The sequence below is a fragment of the Melanotaenia boesemani genome, chromosome 24 (genome assembly GCF_017639745.1).
Source record: "Melanotaenia boesemani isolate fMelBoe1 chromosome 24, fMelBoe1.pri, whole genome shotgun sequence".
In the NCBI taxonomy this organism is placed as follows: Eukaryota; Metazoa; Chordata; class Actinopteri; order Atheriniformes; family Melanotaeniidae; genus Melanotaenia; species Melanotaenia boesemani.
This window is the reverse complement of record NC_055705.1, coordinates 24,433,364-24,455,791: the sequence shown is the minus strand read 5'-3', so window position 1 is coordinate 24,455,791 and position 22,428 is coordinate 24,433,364. Positions and strand designations below refer to the sequence as shown.

The following is a 22,428-nucleotide window of genomic DNA, read 5'->3' as shown; positions in this document are numbered from 1 at the left end:
TGAATCAGTTCACCTGACCGTAACCCTAACCAGAAAATTTGAATTTGGTCTAATTAATGCAGTTCAGACTTACCTTATCCTAACAATTACTCCTCTGTCCCCTCTTGCCCTGGCATTTTACCGAGCCCTAACTTTTTCCTCATTTGTGGCTCATACTAGGACAAATAAGTCAGTGAATGAAGAAATAATAAATTTAATTAAATGCAAAATAATTAGGGCTAAAAGTCATAAGGACCAACCAGATGGGCTAAAATCTTTTGAACTGAACCCCTTTTTTGTTAAAAACATTTTAAGGACAGAAAAGTCTGCCAGGAGGGGTGGGATGGATCACATCCATCACATCCAGCTCCAACGCTTGGAGATGGCAGCTCGCAGGCCTGAGTGAGACCTGTTCAGGTCCAAACGTTGGAGCTGGATATGCTCCGTCCGACCCCCGACTGGTGGCTTTCTTTTGGAGAGGCACCCTCACATCACATCCCTCTTTTCATTGCTTAAACATTTTTTCACAAAAACTTATTTTTACTAAACTTTTACTTTTTCATTTGATATTGCTTTAATTTGGGTTAAAGTGTGTTCAAATCACGAGGTGAAAGTTCCACAACTCGCCCTGGTTTAGTTTCTTTATGTGAGCGTCCCCGTACCACTGACCTCACCACCCGAAGACAGGACGTAGGTCAGGTCCCACACCTAACCCAGCCCTGTCTCGGTTGGGTACATGCTCATCAGGTTGGCGGGTCAGGGTCCCTCCTGACAACACAACCCCACGTCCAACAGGAACACACTTCATGGAGGATGGGGGATGAGCTGCTGTAGCTCAGGTGGAAGAGCAGTTGTCCACCACCTGAAAAGTCGGTGGACTGATTCCAGTCTTCTCCTAACTACATGTCAAAGTGTCCTTGGGCAAGACACTGAACCCCATGTTGCGTCCTGATGTGCCTTTCAGGATGTGAATGTGTGATTGTGACAGGTGGTGTACAGCTGGAAAAGGGCTGTATAAGTACAGTCCATTTATGTAAACGCGTGACAGCAGGTAGGTCAGGTAGACCTTTCCCTCAAAAAGTTTCACAACCCCCCCCCCCCCCTTCACAAGATCACATCTGGCTGATGTGGTGAAACCAGCTGACTCAAACAGAAAAACTCAGAAGTTAGTTGAAGCGGGAGCTGATCAGTGGGCCCGTACTACAGTTCAAATCCTCTCAGGCCATCATATTGACAACATAGATCAGGAGGCCCAAGCGTTGATGGTTTGCTTCACAGGACTGGGAGGGCCCATTGGAGATCGCAGCATCCTGGGCCAAAAGGCACCTGGGCCGCCCACTCAAGACCGAGAGCCTGGACCAAGCTCAGACTGTCACCATGGCCAAACTGGCAGAGCTGAACCCCATCACTTTATCCAGATTCACCAGCACCTGATCCAAGCCAAATCCCCAGAACCAGACAGCCGGATCTGGGCAAGCCCCGGACCTCATCAGTCCCCTGGGGCACTGAAAAGGGGGGTAAAGGGGAAGGACTCTAGGGGCCCAGAAGGGCTCTCAATGCAATTGTAATACTAACAAAATCATCTAAAACTCAATGATAAACATTTGAGTTACAAGGCATTGGTGTCACTAAGCTTCTTTGCTATGGAAACATTTCTGAATCTAAAGCTTCACCTGTGAGTCTACAGATGTGGAGATAAATTAGGCTTCATGTGTTGCTACATGAGGGAGACGATGACGTGGAGGTAGATTAGTTTCCCTTCACATTGTTGGTGAAATCACTGAAAGCAGCTTTGAGTAAAACAAATAGTGGGAGGCCACCAGAAATAAGGATTGTGCTGCTGTTACACATGACATTACATCGTTGGAAATATTATATAATAGAACAGCTGATAGAATAAAAAGCTGGACTTCAGGACTTGATAAGTGGTTTTCCAGGGAGAAAACTCCACGTTGGTTCTTGGTGAAAAACGCTGAGTAAGGACAGTGATGGTGAATGAGACTGCAAGCATGACTCGGCAATAGTGCACCTTTACCACTCCTTAATATCTTATTACACAAAGTTCTACCTTTTAAAATGTGATTATTTCATTTTAAAGACGCTTGCAGCCGTTGTTTGGCTGTAAATCTCCACAGTGGTTTGCTTGTGACCGTACTGTAAGTTTTGTATTTTCAGTCATTGATCTTGTGATAATTATTTAAGTATTTAAAAAAAAGAGATGGGATTTTAAAAATAAAGTTTCTGTCTTACAGCAAATAACTGAGTCTAAATAACTTCATTGTATTTTTAGTCCTTCACCTACCAAGTAGCCTGTTGTGTTTTTCTTCTCACAAATATGATGGTCAAAATATCATTAAAATTGCTAATTTCCACATTTTCAGTGGGGGCCCAAAATCCCTGGCAGCACCCCTGTCACCCCCAGCCTACACAGAGCGGGCTCTGCCCCCAGGCAGGATCAACCAGGCCACCACACCTACCAAGATGGACCCTGTCCCTGGAGACCTGTATACTCCTCTTGTTCCTCCTCTTCCTCCTCCAGCTGCAGGGGACCAGCAGCTTGCAACCGCTCCACCTCCAGCAGGTGAACTGGACCCATCGGAGCCCAAGGAGCAGCACATCAGGAGAGAACCCACCCGGCATTGTACACCTGCCACCACAGAGGACATCGTTCCTCCCTCCCAGCTCCAGCCATCTCCTGCTGAAGTGGTACAGAATTTAATCCACCTCGCAGAGGTACACTGCCTCTCCCCACAGCCTGAGAGCCCACCTGACGGTGCCTCTGGGCCCCTCTGGCATCCTCCAGGGGAACGCCTCTGACCTGACCAGACTCAGGTCCAGCATCCAGACTCGCCTCTTCATGGAGAAGTCTGCTCCGATCCTCAACCAGATCTTCCCAGATGCTCACGCGTGAGACGTCCTAACACACCAAGAAAGCTCCAGGAACTTCTCATGAGGCGGAGGTGGGTCATCCTGGGGGACTCCAATGTTGCCAGACTCGCTTCTTTTCAAGCGCCTGACGTTCAGATTTACAGCTCTCCAGGTGATGAATGGTTTCATGCTGAGAACCTGCTGAGGAAGGCCACATGTAATGTCACTGTGGATAAACTCATCCTTTCTTTGGGCATCAACAACAGGTCTCAGAAAGACAAGAAAGACAACAGTTTCAGAGCAGAAGAAGTCCATGAGGACAGCGGAGGAGATCTTCCCGATGCTCAGGCATAAACTTCTCTCCTGCTTTCCCCACAGAAAACAGCTGATCCTCGAACACCTGAACAGTTACATCCGGACTCTGGAGGATCACATCCCAGCCCGTTCTGAGAAGATTAATGTTCACGTGAGCCTGCAAACGGGTCTCTGTATGTCAGAGCACTGGGATGGTCAGGTAAATGGGGAATCCCCATAAGCCGTTTCTACGGGAGGAGTTAAAAGGTGTTTAACCTGTCAGACATTTCAACCTTCTGCAGCTCGACTCACCTTTACTCTGCAGACGTCGCAGTTTTATTCCCACTGCGGGTTATAATTCACAATTCCACAGACCAGCTGTCCACTCTAGAGATAAAAACCCTCAACCTTTTACTCTGAAATCAGACTGGTCACCGGCTCTGAGTCTACTTCCACCTTCAGAACGCAACCTGGTTCATGCTGGTCAGAAATATTTTGATAAATCCTTTAAAACGAGCCACCGTAAACCTCAGCGTCACTCCAGAGGAATGAAGTGGTAAAAAACAGAAGTATTATCCTAAAACCAGCAGGTTAAGGGGGAGGAAATGTTATCTCAGAGGTCTATTTTTAAAAGAAGGCTACAGACAACTGGATGAGAAGACCTTTTATCTAAAACCTGAAAGATCTTTTTATTTGGGAACTGGGCCTAAAACTGATGAAATTATTGATAATTTGCACTCTTAAGAAATTCATGAACTCTGAGCAGAAGAACTACTTGTTGGGCTCCTCAGAACCGAGGGCGAGACTGTTTTACATGCTGCCCAGGATCCACCAGGAGCCCTCCAAGCGGCCGGGTCCCCTTTCAGGTCCCTCCTGGACGCCCCATCATGTCCGAGCGTAACAGTGAGACTTATCACACAGCCGAGTACGTAGACTACTTTCTAAACCCTCTTTCCACCAAACATGCGAGTTCTGTTAACATACTTATGATTCTATTGATAAAGTTAAACAGATTGAACTTCCAGAAGAATGTATTTTATTCACTATGGATACTGAATAATTTTATATTGTCTGTATTCAAACATGGACACTGAGGAAGGAACTGAAGCAGTTAAAAGATTTTCTAGAAATGCCCCAACAAAGCAAACCTGATGAAGAGCTGCTGCAGCTGCTGGAAGTGAACTTAAACAGAAACGAAGGAGTTTAATGGAAATTCTACTTACAGAAGAAGGGACAGCGATGGGGAAGAAGTTCCAGCTTACGCTAACATCTTCATGGCAGACTGGGAAACTTCAGTCCTGCAAAGCTGTGAGAAAAAGCCCTCACACTGTTACAGGTTCCTGGAAGACATCTTTGGGACCCACTCGGAGCAGGACTAATCAGGAATAAGCAGGAATAATCATAATTCAGCCATTTCACTTAAATCAACCAGAAACACACGCCATAGATTTTTTAGACACAACATATAAAGGAAATAATTTCCCACAGACCCACAAATTGGATTTAAAAGTATTTTTTAAAACTTACTGATACTGGTGCTCTTCTACAGAAAACCAGCTTCCATCCTAAACATAACTGATAAAGTCTCAGCTGCTGAGATTCTACAGAATCTGCACACAGCAGGTTAATTTTACTGCAGCAGGTGTTGTTCTGCTCTCTGTCCAGCAGAGGGCACTGTCGCTCCTTTCTCAGGAAAATCCTCAAGTCCTTCCTCCAGACCAGACCTACCAATGTCTCTCCTATTCTTCCTTTAGCCACCACATATCTTCCCCCACAGTAAAACTGGTCCGTGTGCTCAGGAATAGCCTCCAGGACCTGCTCCAGGACAGGCCTGAATGATGTTCTTATTGTGTCTCGCTGTACATGAGAGCTAAATGCGGCTTGGCTGGGAGTCGTGTGGTACCAAACTTTCAGCTGAAGGTTACGATGGAACTTGTACAGATCAACTTTTGTTTGGAATTCACTGGCTGAGGTCTTTGAAAGCAACGCACAAGACATGAGCCAAAGATTTAAAAATAGAGGTTATAAACAACAAACTATACTCAAAGCTTTCAATAAAGCTAAAAGTCTCCCTAGAGAACAGCTGCTGGTCCCTAAACAAAAAGACCAGTCGAACTCTAATCAAGTTGACTTTGTAACTAAATACAGCAACGAAGCTAATCAAGTTAAACTAATTGTTAATTGTTAAAAGAAACTGGGATATATTGAAAAGTGACAGTGTCCTTAGAGAAGCTCTTCCAGACTCTCCAACCATCAGTTTGAGAAAAGCCCCGACCTTAAATGATAAGCTGGTTAAAAGTCACCTTGCCCCTTTAAAAGAAAAAACTTGGCTGTCTACCATTAAAGGAAACCACAAGTGTGTAACCACTGTAGCAACATGATTAATGCTAACTACTTTACAGACGTATCATCCAGTCCTACGTTTGACATTAAATCATTTATTAACTGCAATACTTCATATGTAGTAAACAGACCAGAATGTCCATGTGGTTGCTTCTACATCGAAGAACAAAACACAAATTAAAAGCAAGGTTGGCTGAACATAAACATGCAGTTAGAACCGGTAACCTACAACATCCTACAGCTGTTCACTATCTGGATGCTAACCATGGTAACTGTAATTCATTGAAGGTATCTGGAATAGAGCATGTAGAAAACCCAGTTAGAGGTGGAGACAGACTTAAAAACTCTTACAAAGAGGCATTTTGGGTTTACACACTAAAAGCGACACAGTACCAGGTTTGAATGGGGAACTGGATTTCTCTCCTTCTTTGTAACTGATTAATCTGTGGTTCCTTGAAGAAGAAATAAACCATATCTATTTATTTTTTAGTTGATATATGATGTTTCTATACATATCTGTTGAATCTTGTTATATTTTGCTGTGTTAACCTGTTTTTTGTTTAAAGAATCTGACTGTGATTATCATTGGCAGGTCACGGGTACCATGTGACCGTCTACCTGCCCACACAGAGCAGCTGCTGGTGATTGTCTATATATTCAAGAATTAAGCTGCCAGACAAACATTTTGCCACTCGCCCTGATGAAGGCCCCTTAGGCTGAAACGCGTTGGCGTGGATGTGTTTTTAATAGATTAGCCATGAGTTAATAAAGCTTTTTATCTTCTATCTTCTTCAGTGCCTCAGTCATTTTTCATTAGTTGATTTTCTTTTTTTTCTTTTCATTTTCATGAAAACGTGAAAAATGTTTTAAACATGAAAGTAAATCAAACTTTTTTTATGACCCTCTGAGTAAAAGGGCTCAGACCAGGAAATCTGCCAGCAGCCAATCAGACGTCTCCGCTCGGCATCCAGGTTTTGCTTCCTCCTCCCGCAGCTCCGCCCAGCCTGGTGAATAATTGACCAGCTCTGCATGTTTTTCCATCTCTCGTCTTTGCTGTGTCAGTCATCAGTCGGCCTCCGTCCTGCTGCAGATGAGCGAGCAGCTGGCAGCTTTTATCCTCCATCCTCGTCATCCAGCCTGACGTGGATCTGAGCCTTCTACCTCGTATCGTTTTGGCTTCAGAGGAGGTAAAAACAAGTTTCTACTTTGTTTTCTGAACTTTCTTTGTTGGAGGAAAACATTTCCTTGTAACTTGTTTTCCATTTTTCAGGAACTTGGAACGAATCGGGACATTTTTGATCGAAAACGTGTAAAAAGTAAGAAATACAGCCAGATATGAAGACAGTGGTGTGAAAGTGTTTGTCCTTCCTGGTTTCTTATTTCTTTACGTTTGCACACTTAAATTTTTCAGATTATCAAAAAAAACAACACCAGTAAACACAAAATGCAGCTTTTAAATAAAAAAAGATAAAAATAAAAACCTACATGGCCATGTGTGGAAAAGTGATTAAACCATAACTGTGGTTTATCACACCTGAGTTCAGGTTCTCTAGCCCCGCCCAGGCCTGGTTCCTGCCACACCTGCTGTCAGTCCAGAACCACAAGAGGACCTTCCTGACAAAGTCAGTGAGAACAAAAGATGCTCAAAGCCAGACGTCGTGCCAAGATCCAAAGCGATTCAGGAACAAATGAGAAAGAAAGTAACTGACATCTATCAGCCTGGAAAAGGTTATAAAGTCGTTTCTAAAGCTTCGAAACTCCAGTGAATCACAGGAACCCCTAAAACATGGAACTGTGGAGAACCTTCCCAGTGAGACCCTAAAACATGGAACCGTGGAGAACCACGTATGTCATTTATTCTAATGACATAAATTAGAAGATGAACTGATGTCCCTGAACGCAGCGGGAAGTTAGAGTAACTGGAGAGCATTCACATGACACCACCAACATTCATTGTAAATCCTCCTTCTTCATCATCTTCATTATTGTAACAGCTAAAGTGGATTTTATGTCTAGACCTGGACCAGGGATCTCCATGTCCGGTCCTTGGGGACGGTGTCCTGCAGGTGCTGGATGTTTCCTGCAGCAACACCGGATTCAGACGAGCGTGTCGTTAGCAGACTGGAGATCATGTAGTCCGCTGCTGTGGTAGGAAACTTCCAGCACCTGCAGGACCCTCGAGGACTGGGGTTGGTGGTCCTGATCTAGAACTGAAACTCTGGTGGATTATTGCTGATCTGAGGTCAGTATGGAGCCCAGATGAACTGGTTTCCTCCCTGCAGGAGATCTGAAGCTGGAGCTCATTAAGAAGACATGACATGATGGTTTATTCATAAATAACTTCTTATTCATCATAACAGAGAAACAAGATGTAAAACAGAAAGATCCGAGTTTATTTCTTTACCTCTAACTGAAATCATTAGAAATCTGTGTCTTTTGAATTATTGATAACTAAATAAAGTATAAAGAACTGAGCGGTTTCAGCTGTTAGCGAAGGAAAACATGACTTTCTAGAGTAAATGAGCTGGAAGCTGCTGGTTTAATCAACGACTGCAGCCTGGACTGAATTAATCTGAGCTCAGGGCGGATTAGACGCTCCGCGATGATCTTCTTTAGGACAATCTTCAACGCCACACCAGCACGAGAGCCGAGTGCTTGTAGAGTTTTATCTGAGAAACGTCTCAGATTTACTAAAAGACCCACAGCTGGAGGCGAATAAATCCCACCAGAGACCAGTATGAAGCTGGTCTGCTTCAGACTAGATTACACTTACTGATTTATACAACAATCATCTTAATAACTCTGCAGTTCAGAGATCAGATTCCCTCCCGGAGACCGAGGACACCGTCCATGCTGCGTCCATGTCTCAGAGACGTGGTTCCATGTCTGGTCCTGACATCCAGCTACGCCACTTTTCCTTCTAAAAACCTCTTCTCTGTCTGGACTGTTTCATCTGCAACTTGGTCCAAGTTTTTCTCTTCCTGTCTATCTGGTCTTTCTGAATCCTCTTCCTGTCAGTAAATGTTAAACCATCTCTGGCTGTTTCAGACCCGGCTGGGGCCATGAAGGTTTCAGGGTTCCTCCTCCTGGTGCTCGTGGAGGTCTCCTCCGGCTCCACGTCCTGCGATCCAGGCTGCGACTGTCGGGGAGATCTGAAGTTTACCATCTGTTCCCGGGCTCTCCTCAGCCAGCCTCCCAGCCAAGTCTCCGCCTTCACCGAACTCCTGGACCTGTCCGACAACCTCATCTCCGTCATCCCCCAACACGCCTTCAACAGCAACCGGAAGCTGCGCGTGCTGCTGCTGCAGAACAACAACATCAGCCTGGTGGAGGACGGCAGCTTCGCTCATCTGGAGTTCCTGCAGAAACTGGACCTGAGTTGGAACCGGATCTCCGGCCTGACTGAAGGCTTCTCTGTAGGCCTGACCTACCTCCGGGAGCTGCAGCTGGCCCACAACCAGCTGGCCAGCCTGAACAGCCGGAGCTTTCTGCACCTGGACGGCCTCCAGAAGTTGAACCTCACCAGCAACAGCATCCAAACCATCCATGTGAGGTCCTTCGCCTGCATGAGCACCCTGCGGCAGCTGCACCTGCAGGACAACCAGCTGACGTCCTTACGGAGCGGAACTTTCTCCATGCTGCGTGCCCTGGAGGTCCTCAACCTGGCCGGGAACCGCATCAAGGAGATGGACATGGCCGTCTTCAATCCGCTCACCAGCATGATGTTACTGGACCTGGCCCACAACCAGCTGTCCTCCGTCTGCTTCAAGACCTTCCTGAACATCCACAGCTACAGCAGCCACATCCTGCTGCAGGGAAATCCCTGGAACTGCGACTGCGAGCTGCAGAGAGTTTTCCGGAAGCTGCGGAGCATCCAGAGGCTCTTCCTGGACGACTACTACAACCTGACCTGCACGGAGCCGCCCGCCCTGCGGGACCACCCGCTGATGGAGGTGGAGACCGAGCTGTGCATCGCTGAGACCGTCACCGTTCTCATCATTACCGTCACCGTGGTGACCACCGTGCTGGCCGCCATGCTGATGGGGGAGAGGAAGAGGAAGAAGAGGAAGAAGGGGCTGCACTGGACGCAGCAGGGAGACTTTTCAGACGAGTCGGATTTCTGAGACTCATCAGTTTCTTTCCAGGCAACTGTTGCTGCTTTAATCCCACAGCCTGGAGGGACATTTCTAATCCCAGAGTTCATTTAGCGAAGGATTTCCAACATGTTTCACACCCAAAAGCTTCTTTTAAACATCTGCTTTAGGGAGTTTTAACCGATTTAAGACCTTGAAAATAATTATTAACAGCTGTAGTTGGGCTGGGAATGTTCTTCATATCCTTTCAGGTTTAGAAAACATCACCTTTGTGTTAATATTCTTTATATTTACACAGAAAACCCTTCATGGTACAAACAGCTGTAGGTGGACTGGAGGTCTATGGCTCCCCCTGCAGGCCAGAAGCAGTCACTGCACTGTAAACCGTGGTCTTCACCAGACAGCTTCTTCCTGGTTGGACGTCTTTATGAAGTCTTCCAGAACAGAGACATATATACGTAGATGCTGCATCCTACGCTGCTGGCTGCTGGAGCGACGTGCCGATTGGGCGGCCATCTTGGTACAGTGCTGCTCGTCCATTTATGACATCATAAGAATGAGTTGCGTCAACTGTTTAAATTATTACAAATCATTCAACTGTCATCTTATTCTTAAAACATTTTAAGTACAGGGCTAAATGTAGTATATTTAAATACTTTATGTCCTGGTGGATAAATTAATTTGCAGTGAAAAAACCTTTACAACCCAAAACTACATGAACTGACTGAACCAACTTTTTTGTTAGCATTTTGGATTTGTAGTAAAACAAACATTTAATTGCATCAAATAGTCCTGTACAAGGCCTAAAGGGTGAAGTTTTCAGTCGACAAATTTTGCCTGGAAACTGATCGAACTGATGATTAAAAACAGGATGTATTAAGTGATTAATGTTGTGTAATACCACCTCCCTCAATGGCGCCTGTCACTAGCCCTGTACCAAGCTGGCCGCTCTGCTGGGAGTCTCTTCCCCAGCTGCAGAGTCTTAATGAGTGGCCTCCCCGGGACTCCAGGAGCTCACGTTGAAGGTAAAACTGAAATAAAAAAGCTTCCTTTCTGAGAAGCTGTTAAAATGTGTTCTGTGAAATGATTGAACTCGAGTCTGATTGTCGGCCATTTTGTATGACCCTGAGAGAGAGAGAGTGTCACAAAACACGACAAACCTGCTGTTGGAAGTCAGGAAAAGAACATTCTCACATCTAAATACTTTTTTATGTCTGCTGTTTGAGGATGAAGCTGAGACGTCTGTTTAAATCTGCAGGACAAAACATTGAGACGTAAAACATGTTTTTAGAATTTCACTAGTGAATATGAGAAATTCAGATGAGCTTGTTCTGTTTTTATAAATCTATATTAGTGATGTGTTGCATCCATCTGTAACTGCACACAGTTTTCATTACAGCATTGTTTCTGAAAGGATGGTGAAGCTTGCAGTAAAGTCATTAAAATTCAGTTTAATGTTCTCTATCATTATATTATTTCATTTATTAATTGTCTAAATGACGTCAAGATAACATCTCAGCAACATAAGTTACTGAGATGTTTTTTTCTTTTTTTCCATCTAACTGAACCAGTAGAGACGATCCGGGAGGGTCAATCTGTGGCGTCAAAGAGTCAAAATTCACCACCAACAAAAACCGGAAGTTAACTAAGTAAAGCTGGAGTTTTTAATCCAACGACAAAACTAACCTGTGCATTTGTCAACATGGCTGTGAATATTATTTCCATTCACAACACTTGAAAAGATTAGTTTGCAGACACACAGACATACACATACAAATGTATATACATACATACACTGTATATATATATATATATATATACACGGTATACAAATAATCATGAAGAAATGACCTTCAATGAAATTGATGATTCTGATTATCTTATCAGTGTTTTTCTGCTGACTCATCTAAACATAGTAACGGTTCTTGTTAAAAACTGGGCAAAATAATAATAAAAGGAATAAATGATAACTTCCTACAATTCTGTTGTTTCAGGTAAAATCAGATTTTTAGTAGCGAACACGCTCATAAACGAGGTTTATTTTGGAGGTTCTGACCAGAAGTAGTACCGGTGGTGATGACGTACTTAACGTGTGACGTCTGAGCGAGGACAGGTGGATCTCTGATGAGCTGTTGTTTTCTATACAAAGAAAGCCGGGCCGGGGAAAGACTTTTCCTTCTGAAACACCAACATTTTCTCTGCAGGTGGATTTTATCTACTTCCGGTCACCGAACGGAACAATTTAAACCGGTTTAAATAAAAATGTCGGACGGAGGAAAGTCTGAAGAAACTGCGCAGTCATAGTTTAATGGGCGCGGTGACCTGAACAGGTAAGAAACCGCTTCACTTGCTCTTTAAATCTCTCGCTTATTTAACGTTGAGGACTTTTAATCATCTTGAAATGGTTTAACGAAGTTTACCGGAAAAAGAAAATAAAAAAGTCACTTCCGTCCGCTGAGCCGTTTCATGAATAAATACCTGCGTTCAGGCTGATTTACGCATGTTTTAACGGAGTCTCCTTGTTCAGGGTTTAAAATAAACTCTTTCTTTGTTAAAAATGTCAGATACTTCCGCTTCAGCTCATCAGGGATGCGCGAGCGTTTCCGATCTCTGGTCCGCGGACCTGCAGCGGCCTGCTGAGGCTTCTCTGTTGTAAACTAGCTGTAAACTAGTTAAGTAGTTCTACCTGAGCAAGTAGCTCAGGTTTTATGTCGTAAACTCACCGACTGCTTTAAAAGTGAATTTCTGGTTCAGTTTGCTGTAAAACCTGAAGTGGATCAAAATGAAGATTTGCTTCAAACTGACCCAGTTACACCAGTTCACCCAGTTGAAGCTGGGCTTTAAAAGAGGTATTTGACCCGCTGGGCACAGGGGGCGAATCGAGGTAAAAGCATGGTGTCCACGCCCTGATGGCACCTGGTTTCTCTGCCTGGTTCCTGTTTTCTCCACCTGGTTTCTCTGCCTGGTTCCTGGTTTCTCCACCTGGTTCCTTGTTTTTGACCTGTTCAGGTTCTGGTCTTCTGAGCGTAGACATGAGAAGCTGAGCAGATTAACCTGCTTCATTTTCTTATCTTGCAGATATGGCGGCTGACGACAAGGTTGCTATCCTGACTGATGATGAAGAGGAGCAGAAGAGGAAGTATGTGCTGGCAGAGCCCTTTAACACCCTGTCTGTGGTGCAGCATGGCGACAGCTCGCCGCCCCACGTAAGCACCCCGCCGCCTCCAGTGCCGCCTGACTCCATGGACTGCTGCGAGAGGATGTGCCTCCGCATCAACAGCCATCTCCTCGTCTCCAAAGTCTTTTACTTTTTCTTCTACGCCGCCTACGGCTCGCTGCATCCCCTGCTGGCCGTCTTCTACAAACAGCTGGGCCTGTCTGCCAGCCGCAGCGGGCTGCTCGTCGGCATCCGCTACTTCATCGAGTTCTGCAGCGCCCCCTTCTGGGGCGTCGTGGCGGATCGCTTCGGGAAGGGGAAGGTGGTGCTGCTGTTCTCTGTTTTCTGCTGGCTGGTCTTCAATGGCGGCATTGGCTTCGTCAAACAAGCCGAGATGAATTGTGTGGAGAAGGGGACACCGGCGACGCCCATGACGACACCTTTCAGCAACATCACGCGTCAGACCAAATCCATCAACCACACCCGAAGCCAGCGGAGCATCCTGGACCTCCCTGATCCTCCAGGAGGTCCTCTTTTCTCTGATGGCGTCCTCCACCGGCGTGAGCTAAGCACCCATCCCAACGCTACATCAGCTCCCGGCACCTTGGTGACGTCAGCTAACGTCACCGAGATCATGCCAAACTCCACCGTACAGAAGACCACCACCACTGTGACCTCCCCCCCTCCAACACCCAAGAAGGAGTACCAGATCACCTACAACCAGGATCAGGTGGAGACCATCTTCCTGCTCATCCTGCTGGTGGTCATCATGGGCGAGTTCTTCAGCGCCCCTGCCGTCACCATCGTGGACACCGTCACCCTGCAGTACCTGGGAAAAGCCCGCGACCGCTACGGCCTGCAGAGGATGTGGGGGTCTCTGGGGTGGGGTCTGGCCATGCTGCTGGTGGGAATCTGGATCGACCACACCCACGTCCCGGTCCACGTGGATGCCGGCTGTGTGCCCCCCGACTACCGTCTGCACAACTACCGCATCGCCTTCATCGTCTTCGGCGTCCTGATGAGCGTGGCATTCTGCGTGGCCACTCAGTTTTACTTTGAGAATGGTGGCGACTTCAGGCAGGAGCCCCCGGACGTGACGGAGGAGGTGGCGAGCCCTCAGACGCCGCCGGATTCTGGCTCCTCGGACCCTCAGACCCCCACTGGCTCGGACGGCGAGCAGGCTTTCCACTACGGTGACCTGCTGAAGCTGCTGTGCACAGTCCGCTACAGCTCCGTGCTCTTCGTCGCCTGGTTCATGGGCTTCGGCTATGGCTTCGTCTTCAGCTTCCTGTACTGGCACCTGGAGGACCTGAAGGGGACCACCACGCTGTTCGGGGTCTGCTCCATCCTCAGCCACATCTCTGAGCTCGGCGCTTATTTTACCAGCCACAAGTTCATTGAGCTGGTGGGACACGTCAGGTAAGTGGTGAGGTCATTTCCTGTTTGGGCAGCAGGGTGGGAGGGAAATGATGTGTATTTATCTGGAAACCCTGGACTGTCAGGAAGTTAACATCACCATCGTGCTCGTGCTGCAGCGTCACCGCCTCGTTGCTTTCAGAGCTGCGTCCAGTGGGCGCTGATCTCCGGGACAATGCCGCCATTGATGCTCGGGGTTTCTGTGTCGGAGAATCAGGGGGAGAGGGGGTGTTAGATGTCAGGCTGCACACATGGACGGCTTTTCCTCTCTGAAATGGCTCCTAAGCCGACAGAAGGTGGTGCTGAATCTGTCCGTCGCTCTGCTGGGAGACGTTTGAGTGCTTGTCATGACTCAGTAACTAAAAGCCAGCAAACGTCTGAGCTACCAGATCGACTCTGACCAGAGGTTATAAACCGGACAAAACCAGTTCATGTTTGTTTCAGACTGGTCCTAATGTGTGTCAACGCTCCAGTCACAGGCAGGGAAACGTCACTAAAAGAATGAAAAACCTCATTAAAGGATCTTAATAAAGTACCAGGTAGTGTTTCTTTTTTTTTTTTTTTAACATATTTGACATTTTTTTCTATATTTCTGGGACTAAATGACCCAGAGAGAGACCCCATCACCAGAAGAATGAATGTTTGTGAGAAACTAAACGTAAATATCTGTATTTAGTTTATTGATAGAAGTGGATGTTTAATCTTTTCCCTGTTTGTCCTGTCAGGGTGCTGTACATCGGCCTGGCCTGTAACACCGCCCGTTACCTGTACATCTCCTACCTGCAGAACGCCTGGACCGTCTTGCCCATGGAGGTCCTTCAAGGTAACCACAGCAGCACGTGATCCAGAAGACCCAGTCGGGCTGTTCATGACTCACTGCACACAGCTGCTGCTATTGGCCAGTTTGGCCTGTTCCATTTCCTGTTTCCATCTAATGGAGGCGTGTCAGGATCACTGGTCTGAAACAGGCCGGGTCTGAGGTTTGCTTAAATCTGTCATCCATATTGTTCTGTAAATGAGACGAGTGCTGAAGTAGATGAGTCCAGGTCAACCGCCCCTCCCCCTTCCACCAGGTAAAACTAACGCATGAGCAGCAGCTGCTGTACGGGTTTGTTTGAAAAGTCCACCCTGAGAAAACAACGACGCCTCCAGAATAAACACGTTGCTGAGCTTCATGTCTACAGATACAGTCAGCAGAGAAGAGTCCAGCCCCGGATCTTCCTGCCTGTGTTCCAGCTGCAAACATCACCTGCAAACATCACCTGTCCCTAACATCACCTGTCCCTGTCTCTGCTCTGAATGTCCTCCAGGTGTAACTCATGCCTCAGTTTGGGCAGCTTGCATCTCCTTCCTGAGCGCTGCCGTCCCTCCGGCTCTTAGGACGTCGGCCCAGGGGATCCTGCAGGGCCTCCACCTGGGTCTGGGCCGAGGATGTGGAGCAATGGTGGGCGGAGTCTTCGTGGGTTATTTTGGTAGGATGCAGCCCAGCTGGATAGTGGACGCATTTCTGGTCCTTCAGGTGTCTCTAGACGCTGTCTCATGTCTCTGCAGGTGCTGCTGAGACGTTCAGAGGAATCGGCATGGCCTCACTCCTCATCCTCCTCATCTTCTCCTTCATCCAGAGTCTGAGTGGAGAAACTGAAGGGAAAGGTGGGGACATCCAGACACTGTCTTTCTTACAGTATGATAAACAGCTTTAACCTCTTTAACGGAAGGACTTTTCTTTATGATTGTACCTTATTCCCTGAGCTTTGTGGTAATTTGGCCTGAAAACCCAACTAATCTCAGACCGTCTTCTTTCAGAGGACAGAATTCTGGCAGAGAACATCCCGGTTCCCTCCAGCCCCGTTCCCATCGCCACCATCGACCTGGTTCAAAGCCAGAACCATGTTCCCGCCTGCTCGGCCGCCCTGTTGCCCGTCAGGAAGACCAAACACCAGGAGGACCAGGAGGATGTGACCAGGCCAGCATGGGTGCTCTCCGGTGTCCCCTGGGTCACCATTGCCTTCGCTCTGGTCCAGATCAGAGAGCTGATGAGCATGAAGGAGAGCCGTCCTCCCACAGAGAATCAGCCTCTGCAGGTGAACTCCACATCATCATCATCATCCTCCTGCTTTTCCAGGAACACCAGTATTCTGTTTTATCAGCCTCCAGGCAGGAAAAACCTCTTTTAAAAAACATATTTAGACCCTTTTCGGTAAAATAATCAATTTATTCCTTAAAATGACTCATTCAAAAAGAGCCACATCATTCCTTCTACAGACTAGTTGTTCAGGTGTCCCTCTTTCTGCTGCTTTCCACCGACAGACGCTTTCTCCTCTCACCTGAGCAAAGGTGAGGCATTCACTGTCAGCAGGACATTTGGGGGGCGGTGTCTGGTTTCCTGAGACGATGTGTTCACGGACGTCATGAATAATCACGTTTTATGTGTGTGTAGGCGTGTACATTCACGCACATTTCTGCTGACGTCAGGTTCACACCTGCAGAGGTCGCTCCACGGTGATGTCACACCAGGTGTGGCTTGGATCAGCTGATTGGGTGTTTATTAGGGGTGCTGACTGGTTTCTTCGATACATCGAGATGAGAACATGGACGATTCTGCATCGATGCAGCAACAGAAAATCCTGGATTAGCGGGGGCGGGGGCAGCGCGGTCCAGCTGCTGCAACGGCTTTAGGGATGTTCGATTCCGATACCTGGGGCTGAGGTATATTTGCCGATACCGAGTACGGATCCGATACCAGTGTTATATTATTAAGAGGTCTATAAATTCTGGTTCATTCTTCAGCTTCACGTGACAGCGCTGTGGATGGACATGAGGCTGATCATGTTTTACTGCTGCTAGTGAGTCCAGTAACAATACTTTGGGTTAAATATAAGACGAACCAGGAAACGCAAGTTTTCTCCTTCTCACATGAGGAAGAAACAAGCGCAACAAGAAAGAGGTGCTAGCACCAGAGAAGCCGATCAGCTGATCACCGACAGCCAATCACAGAACAGCAGGAGAGAGAGAGAGAGGAGGAGCATATCAGTGCAGACCTGCAGGAAACATGTTTTCTTTAAATGAAGGAGTTCGGGGGTTGAGCCTCTTCAGGAAGTGTGGGGGATGAGGGAGCGTTAGTTCCGGTTAAAAATGAACACGATTAATGACTTTGTGCTGTTAACGCCTTCTTTCTGACGGCCGTGATATTTATTTCTATAATTCATGTTTTATTAACAGTGACATCCATGATGGCCACAGAACGGTTTAATTATCGAGTAAATAAACTTGGATCAAAGAATTTCTATTGAAACGATCCTGAAACTGGACGTACGGGAACATTTCCCACCAAGAACCGGGCTGTTAGTCCAGGACAATGAATTCTAAGACGTCTGTTATTGCGGCGGCTTTCTGCTCATGTTTTTAAAGCATTTGCCTGCGTGTTTTGTTGCTGCGGTTCGTTGCTCTTTTCCTTTAAGGCAACAAACACGTGATTCCAACCAAAATGCTTATAAAGTCTCTGCTGGTAAACCTGCCAGCGTTCATGTCGCCTCTGGAAACTTCAGCCTTGCATATGAGGCACGTCGCTGTTTAGCTAGCAGGATTTTCTGATGGTTTACTGGTTTACTAGTTCACAGGTTTACTGGCCCATAACCCGGATTGGGTGGTGAAGTAAACATTCAGGTGTGGAGGTGAAGCATTCAGATATCGAGGACGTTTCTCTCTGTTTACGTCTGCTGCTCCCGTTTGTCTACCAGTCTTCGTCACCATGTCCTCCTCTCGTTTCCAGGAACCTAACCAGCAGGCGACGGCCGAGCACATTGCGGCGCACAGAAACCAGATCGGCAACCAGCTGGAATCTGCCTCTGACTCCACCCGCCCGCCTCCTACAGACTCTAACGAAGACCAAACGAACCCTGTCTCACACTCAGAAAGACAAAACACACACTGACTTCATTCCCAAGATAACCAGTTTGTCCCAGTTAATGTAAAAGCTGCTGCTGTGTGGAATCAGGACTGTAAATATTTGTAGATTGTAGTAAAACCAGCGTGTTGGCCTTCACATGGAAAACGTGCCTCTTTATTCTTCTTTCATGGTATTTTAACTGCAGCTCAGATCTTTTGCAGCTGGTTTCCATCAGTCATCCAACGTCTGCGGCTCCGAGTTGGTCCGTGATGATCCAGGATCAACCTGCAGGCTGTTGAGTTGAACTTGGACCACTTATCAGGTCGGTTTACCGGCTGCATTCAAGGGGATTTAACTGTTCATGAATGAAAAACTGAAGTCTGAATTTTCAGCCAGATGTCTGGTTGAAACCGGTCGGAGCTCTGCAAACATGCACAACGTTCTGGAAAGACGACTTCAGTGTTGTCTGCAGCAAGGCGGAACGTGTACAGACATGGTTTTACTTTACAGATGACAGAGGTGTGGAAGACAGTGTCCTTCTGCAGGATGGACGTGTCCTGCAGGGGGACGTGTTCTGCATTGAGACGTGTCCTACAGGGGGACATGTAGCTAAGAGCTAACCGAGCTCACCCGGAGCTAACGGTAGCTAACCAGCTAACGGAGGTAGGTGGGCTAACGCTAAGGCGTGCTGTTAGCCGGCTAAAAAACGCGGTTGTGCTGCACTCTCCCTTCGTGCAGCGGATATTGGGTATATTGGAAAAAAATTCACCCCCCTCAGAATTGTCATGAAGGTGAACTTGAACTATTAATCCTAAAGTGGATTTTTGTACCAGGCTTTAAACATGTTTATTTCAGTCTTTTTAACATAGGAGTCTATGGGGATTTGCTCAGTTTTGGAGCCAGCCCCTAGTGGATGAGGGGGAACTGCAATTTTTTGCACTTCTGCATAGGCTTCACATTTCACAGCCGGAGGGTGCTGCTTGCTCCTGTGGGCTCACCACCGGAGGAGGGGCCATATGGGGTTGGGTGCAGTGCAAGCTGGGCGGCAGCCAGAGGCGGGGACCCTGGTGGTCTGAGCCTCGGCTGCAGAAGCTAGCTCTAGGGACGTGGAATGTCACCTCTCTGGCGGGGAGGGAGCCTGACTTGGTGCGCGACGTTGAACGGTTCCAGCTAGATATAGTTGGACTCATCTCAACGCACGGCTTGGGCTCTGGACCCACTGTCCTCGAGAGGGGCTGGACCCTCTTCCATTCTGGAGTTGCTCCCGGTGAGAGGCGCTGAGCAGGTGTGGGCCTGCTCATTGCCCCCCGACTTGGTGCCTGTACGTTGGGGTTTACCCCGGTGGACGAAAGGGTAGCCTCCCCCCGCCTTCGGGTGGGGGGACGGGTCCTGACTGTTGTTTGTGCTTATGCACCAAATAGTAGTTCAGAGTACCCACCCTTTTTGAAGTCCTTGGAAGGGGTGTTGGAGAGCACTCCTTCCGGGGACTCCCTCGTTCTGCTGGAGGACTTCAATGCTCACGTAGGCAAAACAGCAAGACCTGGAGGGGCCTGATTGAGAGGAACGGCCCCCCTAATCTAAATCCGAGTGGTGTTTTGTTGTTGGACTTCTGTGCTCATCATGGATTGTCCATAACGAACACCTTGTTCAGGCATAAGAGTGTCCACATATGCACTTGGCACCAGGACACTCTAGGCCGCAGTTCGATGATCGACTTTGTAGTCGTGTCGTCGGACTTGCGGCTGCATGTTCTGGACACTCGGGTGAAGAGAGGGGCGGAACTGTCAACTGATCACCACCTGGTGGTGAGTTGGCTCAGATGGTGGGGGAGCATGCCGGTCAGGCCTGGCAGACCCAAGTGTGTTGTGAGGGTCTGCTGGAAACGTCTGGCAGAGTCCCCTGTTAGAAAGAGTTTCAACTCCCATCTCTGGCAGAGCTTCAACCATGTCCCGGGTGAGGCGGGGGACATTGAGTCCGAGTGGGCTGTGTTCCATGTCTCTATTGTCGAGGCGGCCAGCCGCAGCTGTGGCCGTAAGGTCGTGGGTGCCTGTTGTGGTGGTAACCCCCAAACACCTTGGTGGACACCGGCAGTAAGGGATGCCGTCAAGCTGAAGAAGGAGTCCTATCTGCCCTTTTTGGCCTGTGGGACTCCAGAGGCAGCTGATGGGTATTGGCGGGCTAAGTGGAGCGCAGCTTCAGCAGTCGCGAAGGCAAAAATTTGGGCATGGGGGGAGTTTGGAGAGGCCATGGAGAATGACTTCCGGACAGTTTTGAGGAGATTCTGGTCCACCATCCGGCGGCTCAGGAGGGGAAAGCAGTGCTCCGTCAACACAGTGTACAGTGGAGATGGGGGGCTGCTGACCTCGACTCGGGACATTGTGAGGCAGAGGAGGGAATACTTCGAAGACGTTCTTAGTCACACCAACAAGTCTTACAATGAGGAAACAGAGTCTGGGGTAGCTGGTGCTGGCTCTCCTATCTCTGGGGCTGAGGTCGCTGAGGTCAGTAAAAAGCTCCTTGGTGGCAGGGCCCCGGGGGTGGATGAGGTCTGCCCAGAGTTCTTTAAGGCTCTGGATGCTGTTTTGGCTGACACGCCTCTGCAGCATCGCGCGGACATCGGGGACAGTTCCCCTGGACTGGCAGACTGGGTTGGTGGTCCCCCTCTTCGAAAAGGGGGACCGGAGGGTGTGCTCAAACTACAGGGGATCACACTTCTTTCCAGTGAGGGTTGGACTCCGCCAAGGCTGCCCTTTGTCACCTGTTCATACTGTTCATAACTTTCATGGACAGAATTTCTAGCCGAGGTGTTGAGGGGATCCGGTTCGGTGGCCTCAGGATTGGGTCTCTACTCTTTGCGAATGATGTGGTTCTGTTGGCTTCATCGGGCCGTGATCTTCAGCTCTCACTGGAGCGATTCGCAGCCGAGAAATCCGAGACTATGGTCCTCAGCCTGAAAAGGGTAGAGTGCTCTGTCCGGGTCTGCAATAGGGTCCTGCCCCAAGTGGAGGAGTTCACGTATCTCGGGGTCTTGTTCAGGAGTGAGGGAAGGATGGAGCGGGAGATGGACAGGCGGATCGGTGCGGCATCTGCAGTGATGCGGACTCTGCATCGGTCTGTCGTGGTGAAGAAGGAGCTGAGCCAAAAGGCAAAGCTCTTGATTTACCGGTCGATCTACGTTCCTACCCTCACCTATGGCCACGAGCTGTCGGTAGAGACCTAAAGAACAAGATCTCGAATACAAGTGGCCGAAATGAGCTTCCTCCGCAGGGTGGCCGGGCTCTCCCTTAGAGATAGGGTGCGAAGCTCAGTGATCCGGGAGGGGCTCAGAGTAGAGCCGCTGCTCCTCCACATTGAGAGGAGCCAGATGAAGTGGCTCGGGCATCTGGTCAGAATGCCTCCTGGACGCCTCCCTGGTGAGGTGTTCCGGGCTCGTCCCACTGGAAAGAGGCCCCGGGGAAGACCCAGGACACTCTGGATGGACTACATCACTTCATGGACTACATGGATGCATGATGTGTGGAGGGTCCAGGCTGTGTAGATAACGACAGTCGTGATTTTTCCCAGGTCCAGCTGGACCCCTGTTTATTAGAAGGTTCAAAAATATCTGTACTGTTTGACAACAGAAGGAGAAAAGTAGCTCGGTCAGAACACAGAGAGCTGCTTTCTAAAAGGTTTCTAAGTAGAGTTAACATACCCTGTGAGCCACAGCGTGCCTCAGGACAAAGCAACTAAAGATCTGGGTAACAGTCTGGAGAACTTTGGGCTGACTCAGCATATAACAGAGCCCACACACATTTAAGGACACACTCTAGACTTGGTGATTTTGAAGGGTTTGGATGTTTCCACGGTTACTGTGTGTGATGTGGGCCTGTCTGATCATTACTGTTTTCTTTGAGTGTACAGTTTCACAAAACGCTGTATAACTAAAAACACGACTGGGATGTTTAACCAGGTCTTCTCTTCAACACCTGCCCTGTAAGGCGGTTCAGCCAATGAGCTTGTCACTAGTTTTAATGCTAAAATGGTAAGTATTATGGATGTCATTGCTCCTATTAAGGTGAAAGTTGTCTCTGGACAGAAAAAGTATCCATGGAGAAATTCCACACTGGTGAAAAACGGAAAAAGAGAGTGTTGGAAAGCCGAGCGTAGGTGACAAAAACAAATCTACAGGTTGATTAAGACATGTATAAAGACAAACTTCACTCTTATAATCTACAACTCAAGAATGCAAGAAAGTCCTATTTCTCTGACATTATTAGCAGAAACTATCATAAAGCTCGGGTCTTATTCGCTATTGTTGACAGGTTAACAAACCCTCCTGTGTCAATAGCACCTGAACTTTATTCCACCAAGGCAGCAATGAGTTTGCCAAATTTTTCATGGAAAAAATC

The 22,428-nt window shown here is 47.8% G+C and overlaps 2 protein-coding genes across 2 annotated transcripts; both read left to right on the top strand.

Annotated features, from left to right (window-relative positions):
• The first annotated feature begins 6,095 nt into the window (after nucleotides 1-6,095).
• LOC121635729 (reticulon-4 receptor-like 2) lies at nucleotides 6,096-11,003 on the top strand. The gene is made up of 3 exons (XM_041979041.1): nucleotides 6,096-6,668; nucleotides 6,755-6,800; nucleotides 8,533-11,003. The coding sequence occupies exon 3, from the start codon at nucleotides 8,547-8,549 to the stop codon at nucleotides 9,606-9,608; it is 1,062 nt and encodes a 353-aa protein (XP_041834975.1). The 5' UTR covers nucleotides 6,096-6,668; nucleotides 6,755-6,800; nucleotides 8,533-8,546; the 3' UTR covers nucleotides 9,609-11,003.
• A 677-nt stretch (nucleotides 11,004-11,680) lies between these two features.
• Nucleotides 11,681-18,193, top strand: LOC121635802 (major facilitator superfamily domain-containing protein 6-like). Its single transcript, XM_041979140.1, has 7 exons — nucleotides 11,681-11,908; nucleotides 12,657-14,154; nucleotides 14,877-14,974; nucleotides 15,462-15,623; nucleotides 15,703-15,801; nucleotides 15,955-16,232; nucleotides 17,921-18,193. Exons 2-7 carry the CDS (start codon nucleotides 12,659-12,661, stop codon nucleotides 18,080-18,082), a joined length of 2,295 nt encoding a protein of 764 aa, XP_041835074.1. The 5' UTR covers nucleotides 11,681-11,908; nucleotides 12,657-12,658; the 3' UTR covers nucleotides 18,083-18,193.
• The last annotated feature ends 4,235 nt before the right edge of the window (nucleotides 18,194-22,428 follow it).

Coding starts and splice junctions, on each gene's coding strand:
- LOC121635729 (XM_041979041.1), top strand. CDS start 8,547: ATGAAGGTTTCAGGGTTCCTCCTCCTGGTGCTCGTGGAGGTCTCCTCC.
- LOC121635802 (XM_041979140.1), top strand. CDS start 12,659: ATGGCGGCTGACGACAAGGTTGCTATCCTGACTGATGATGAAGAGGAG. Junction 15,624..15,702: donor AGTCTTCGTGGGTTATTTTG/GTAGGATGCAGC, acceptor ATGTCTCTGCAG/GTGCTGCTGAGACGTTCAGA. Junction 16,233..17,920: donor CAGAGAATCAGCCTCTGCAG/GTGAACTCCACA, acceptor TCTCGTTTCCAG/GAACCTAACCAGCAGGCGAC.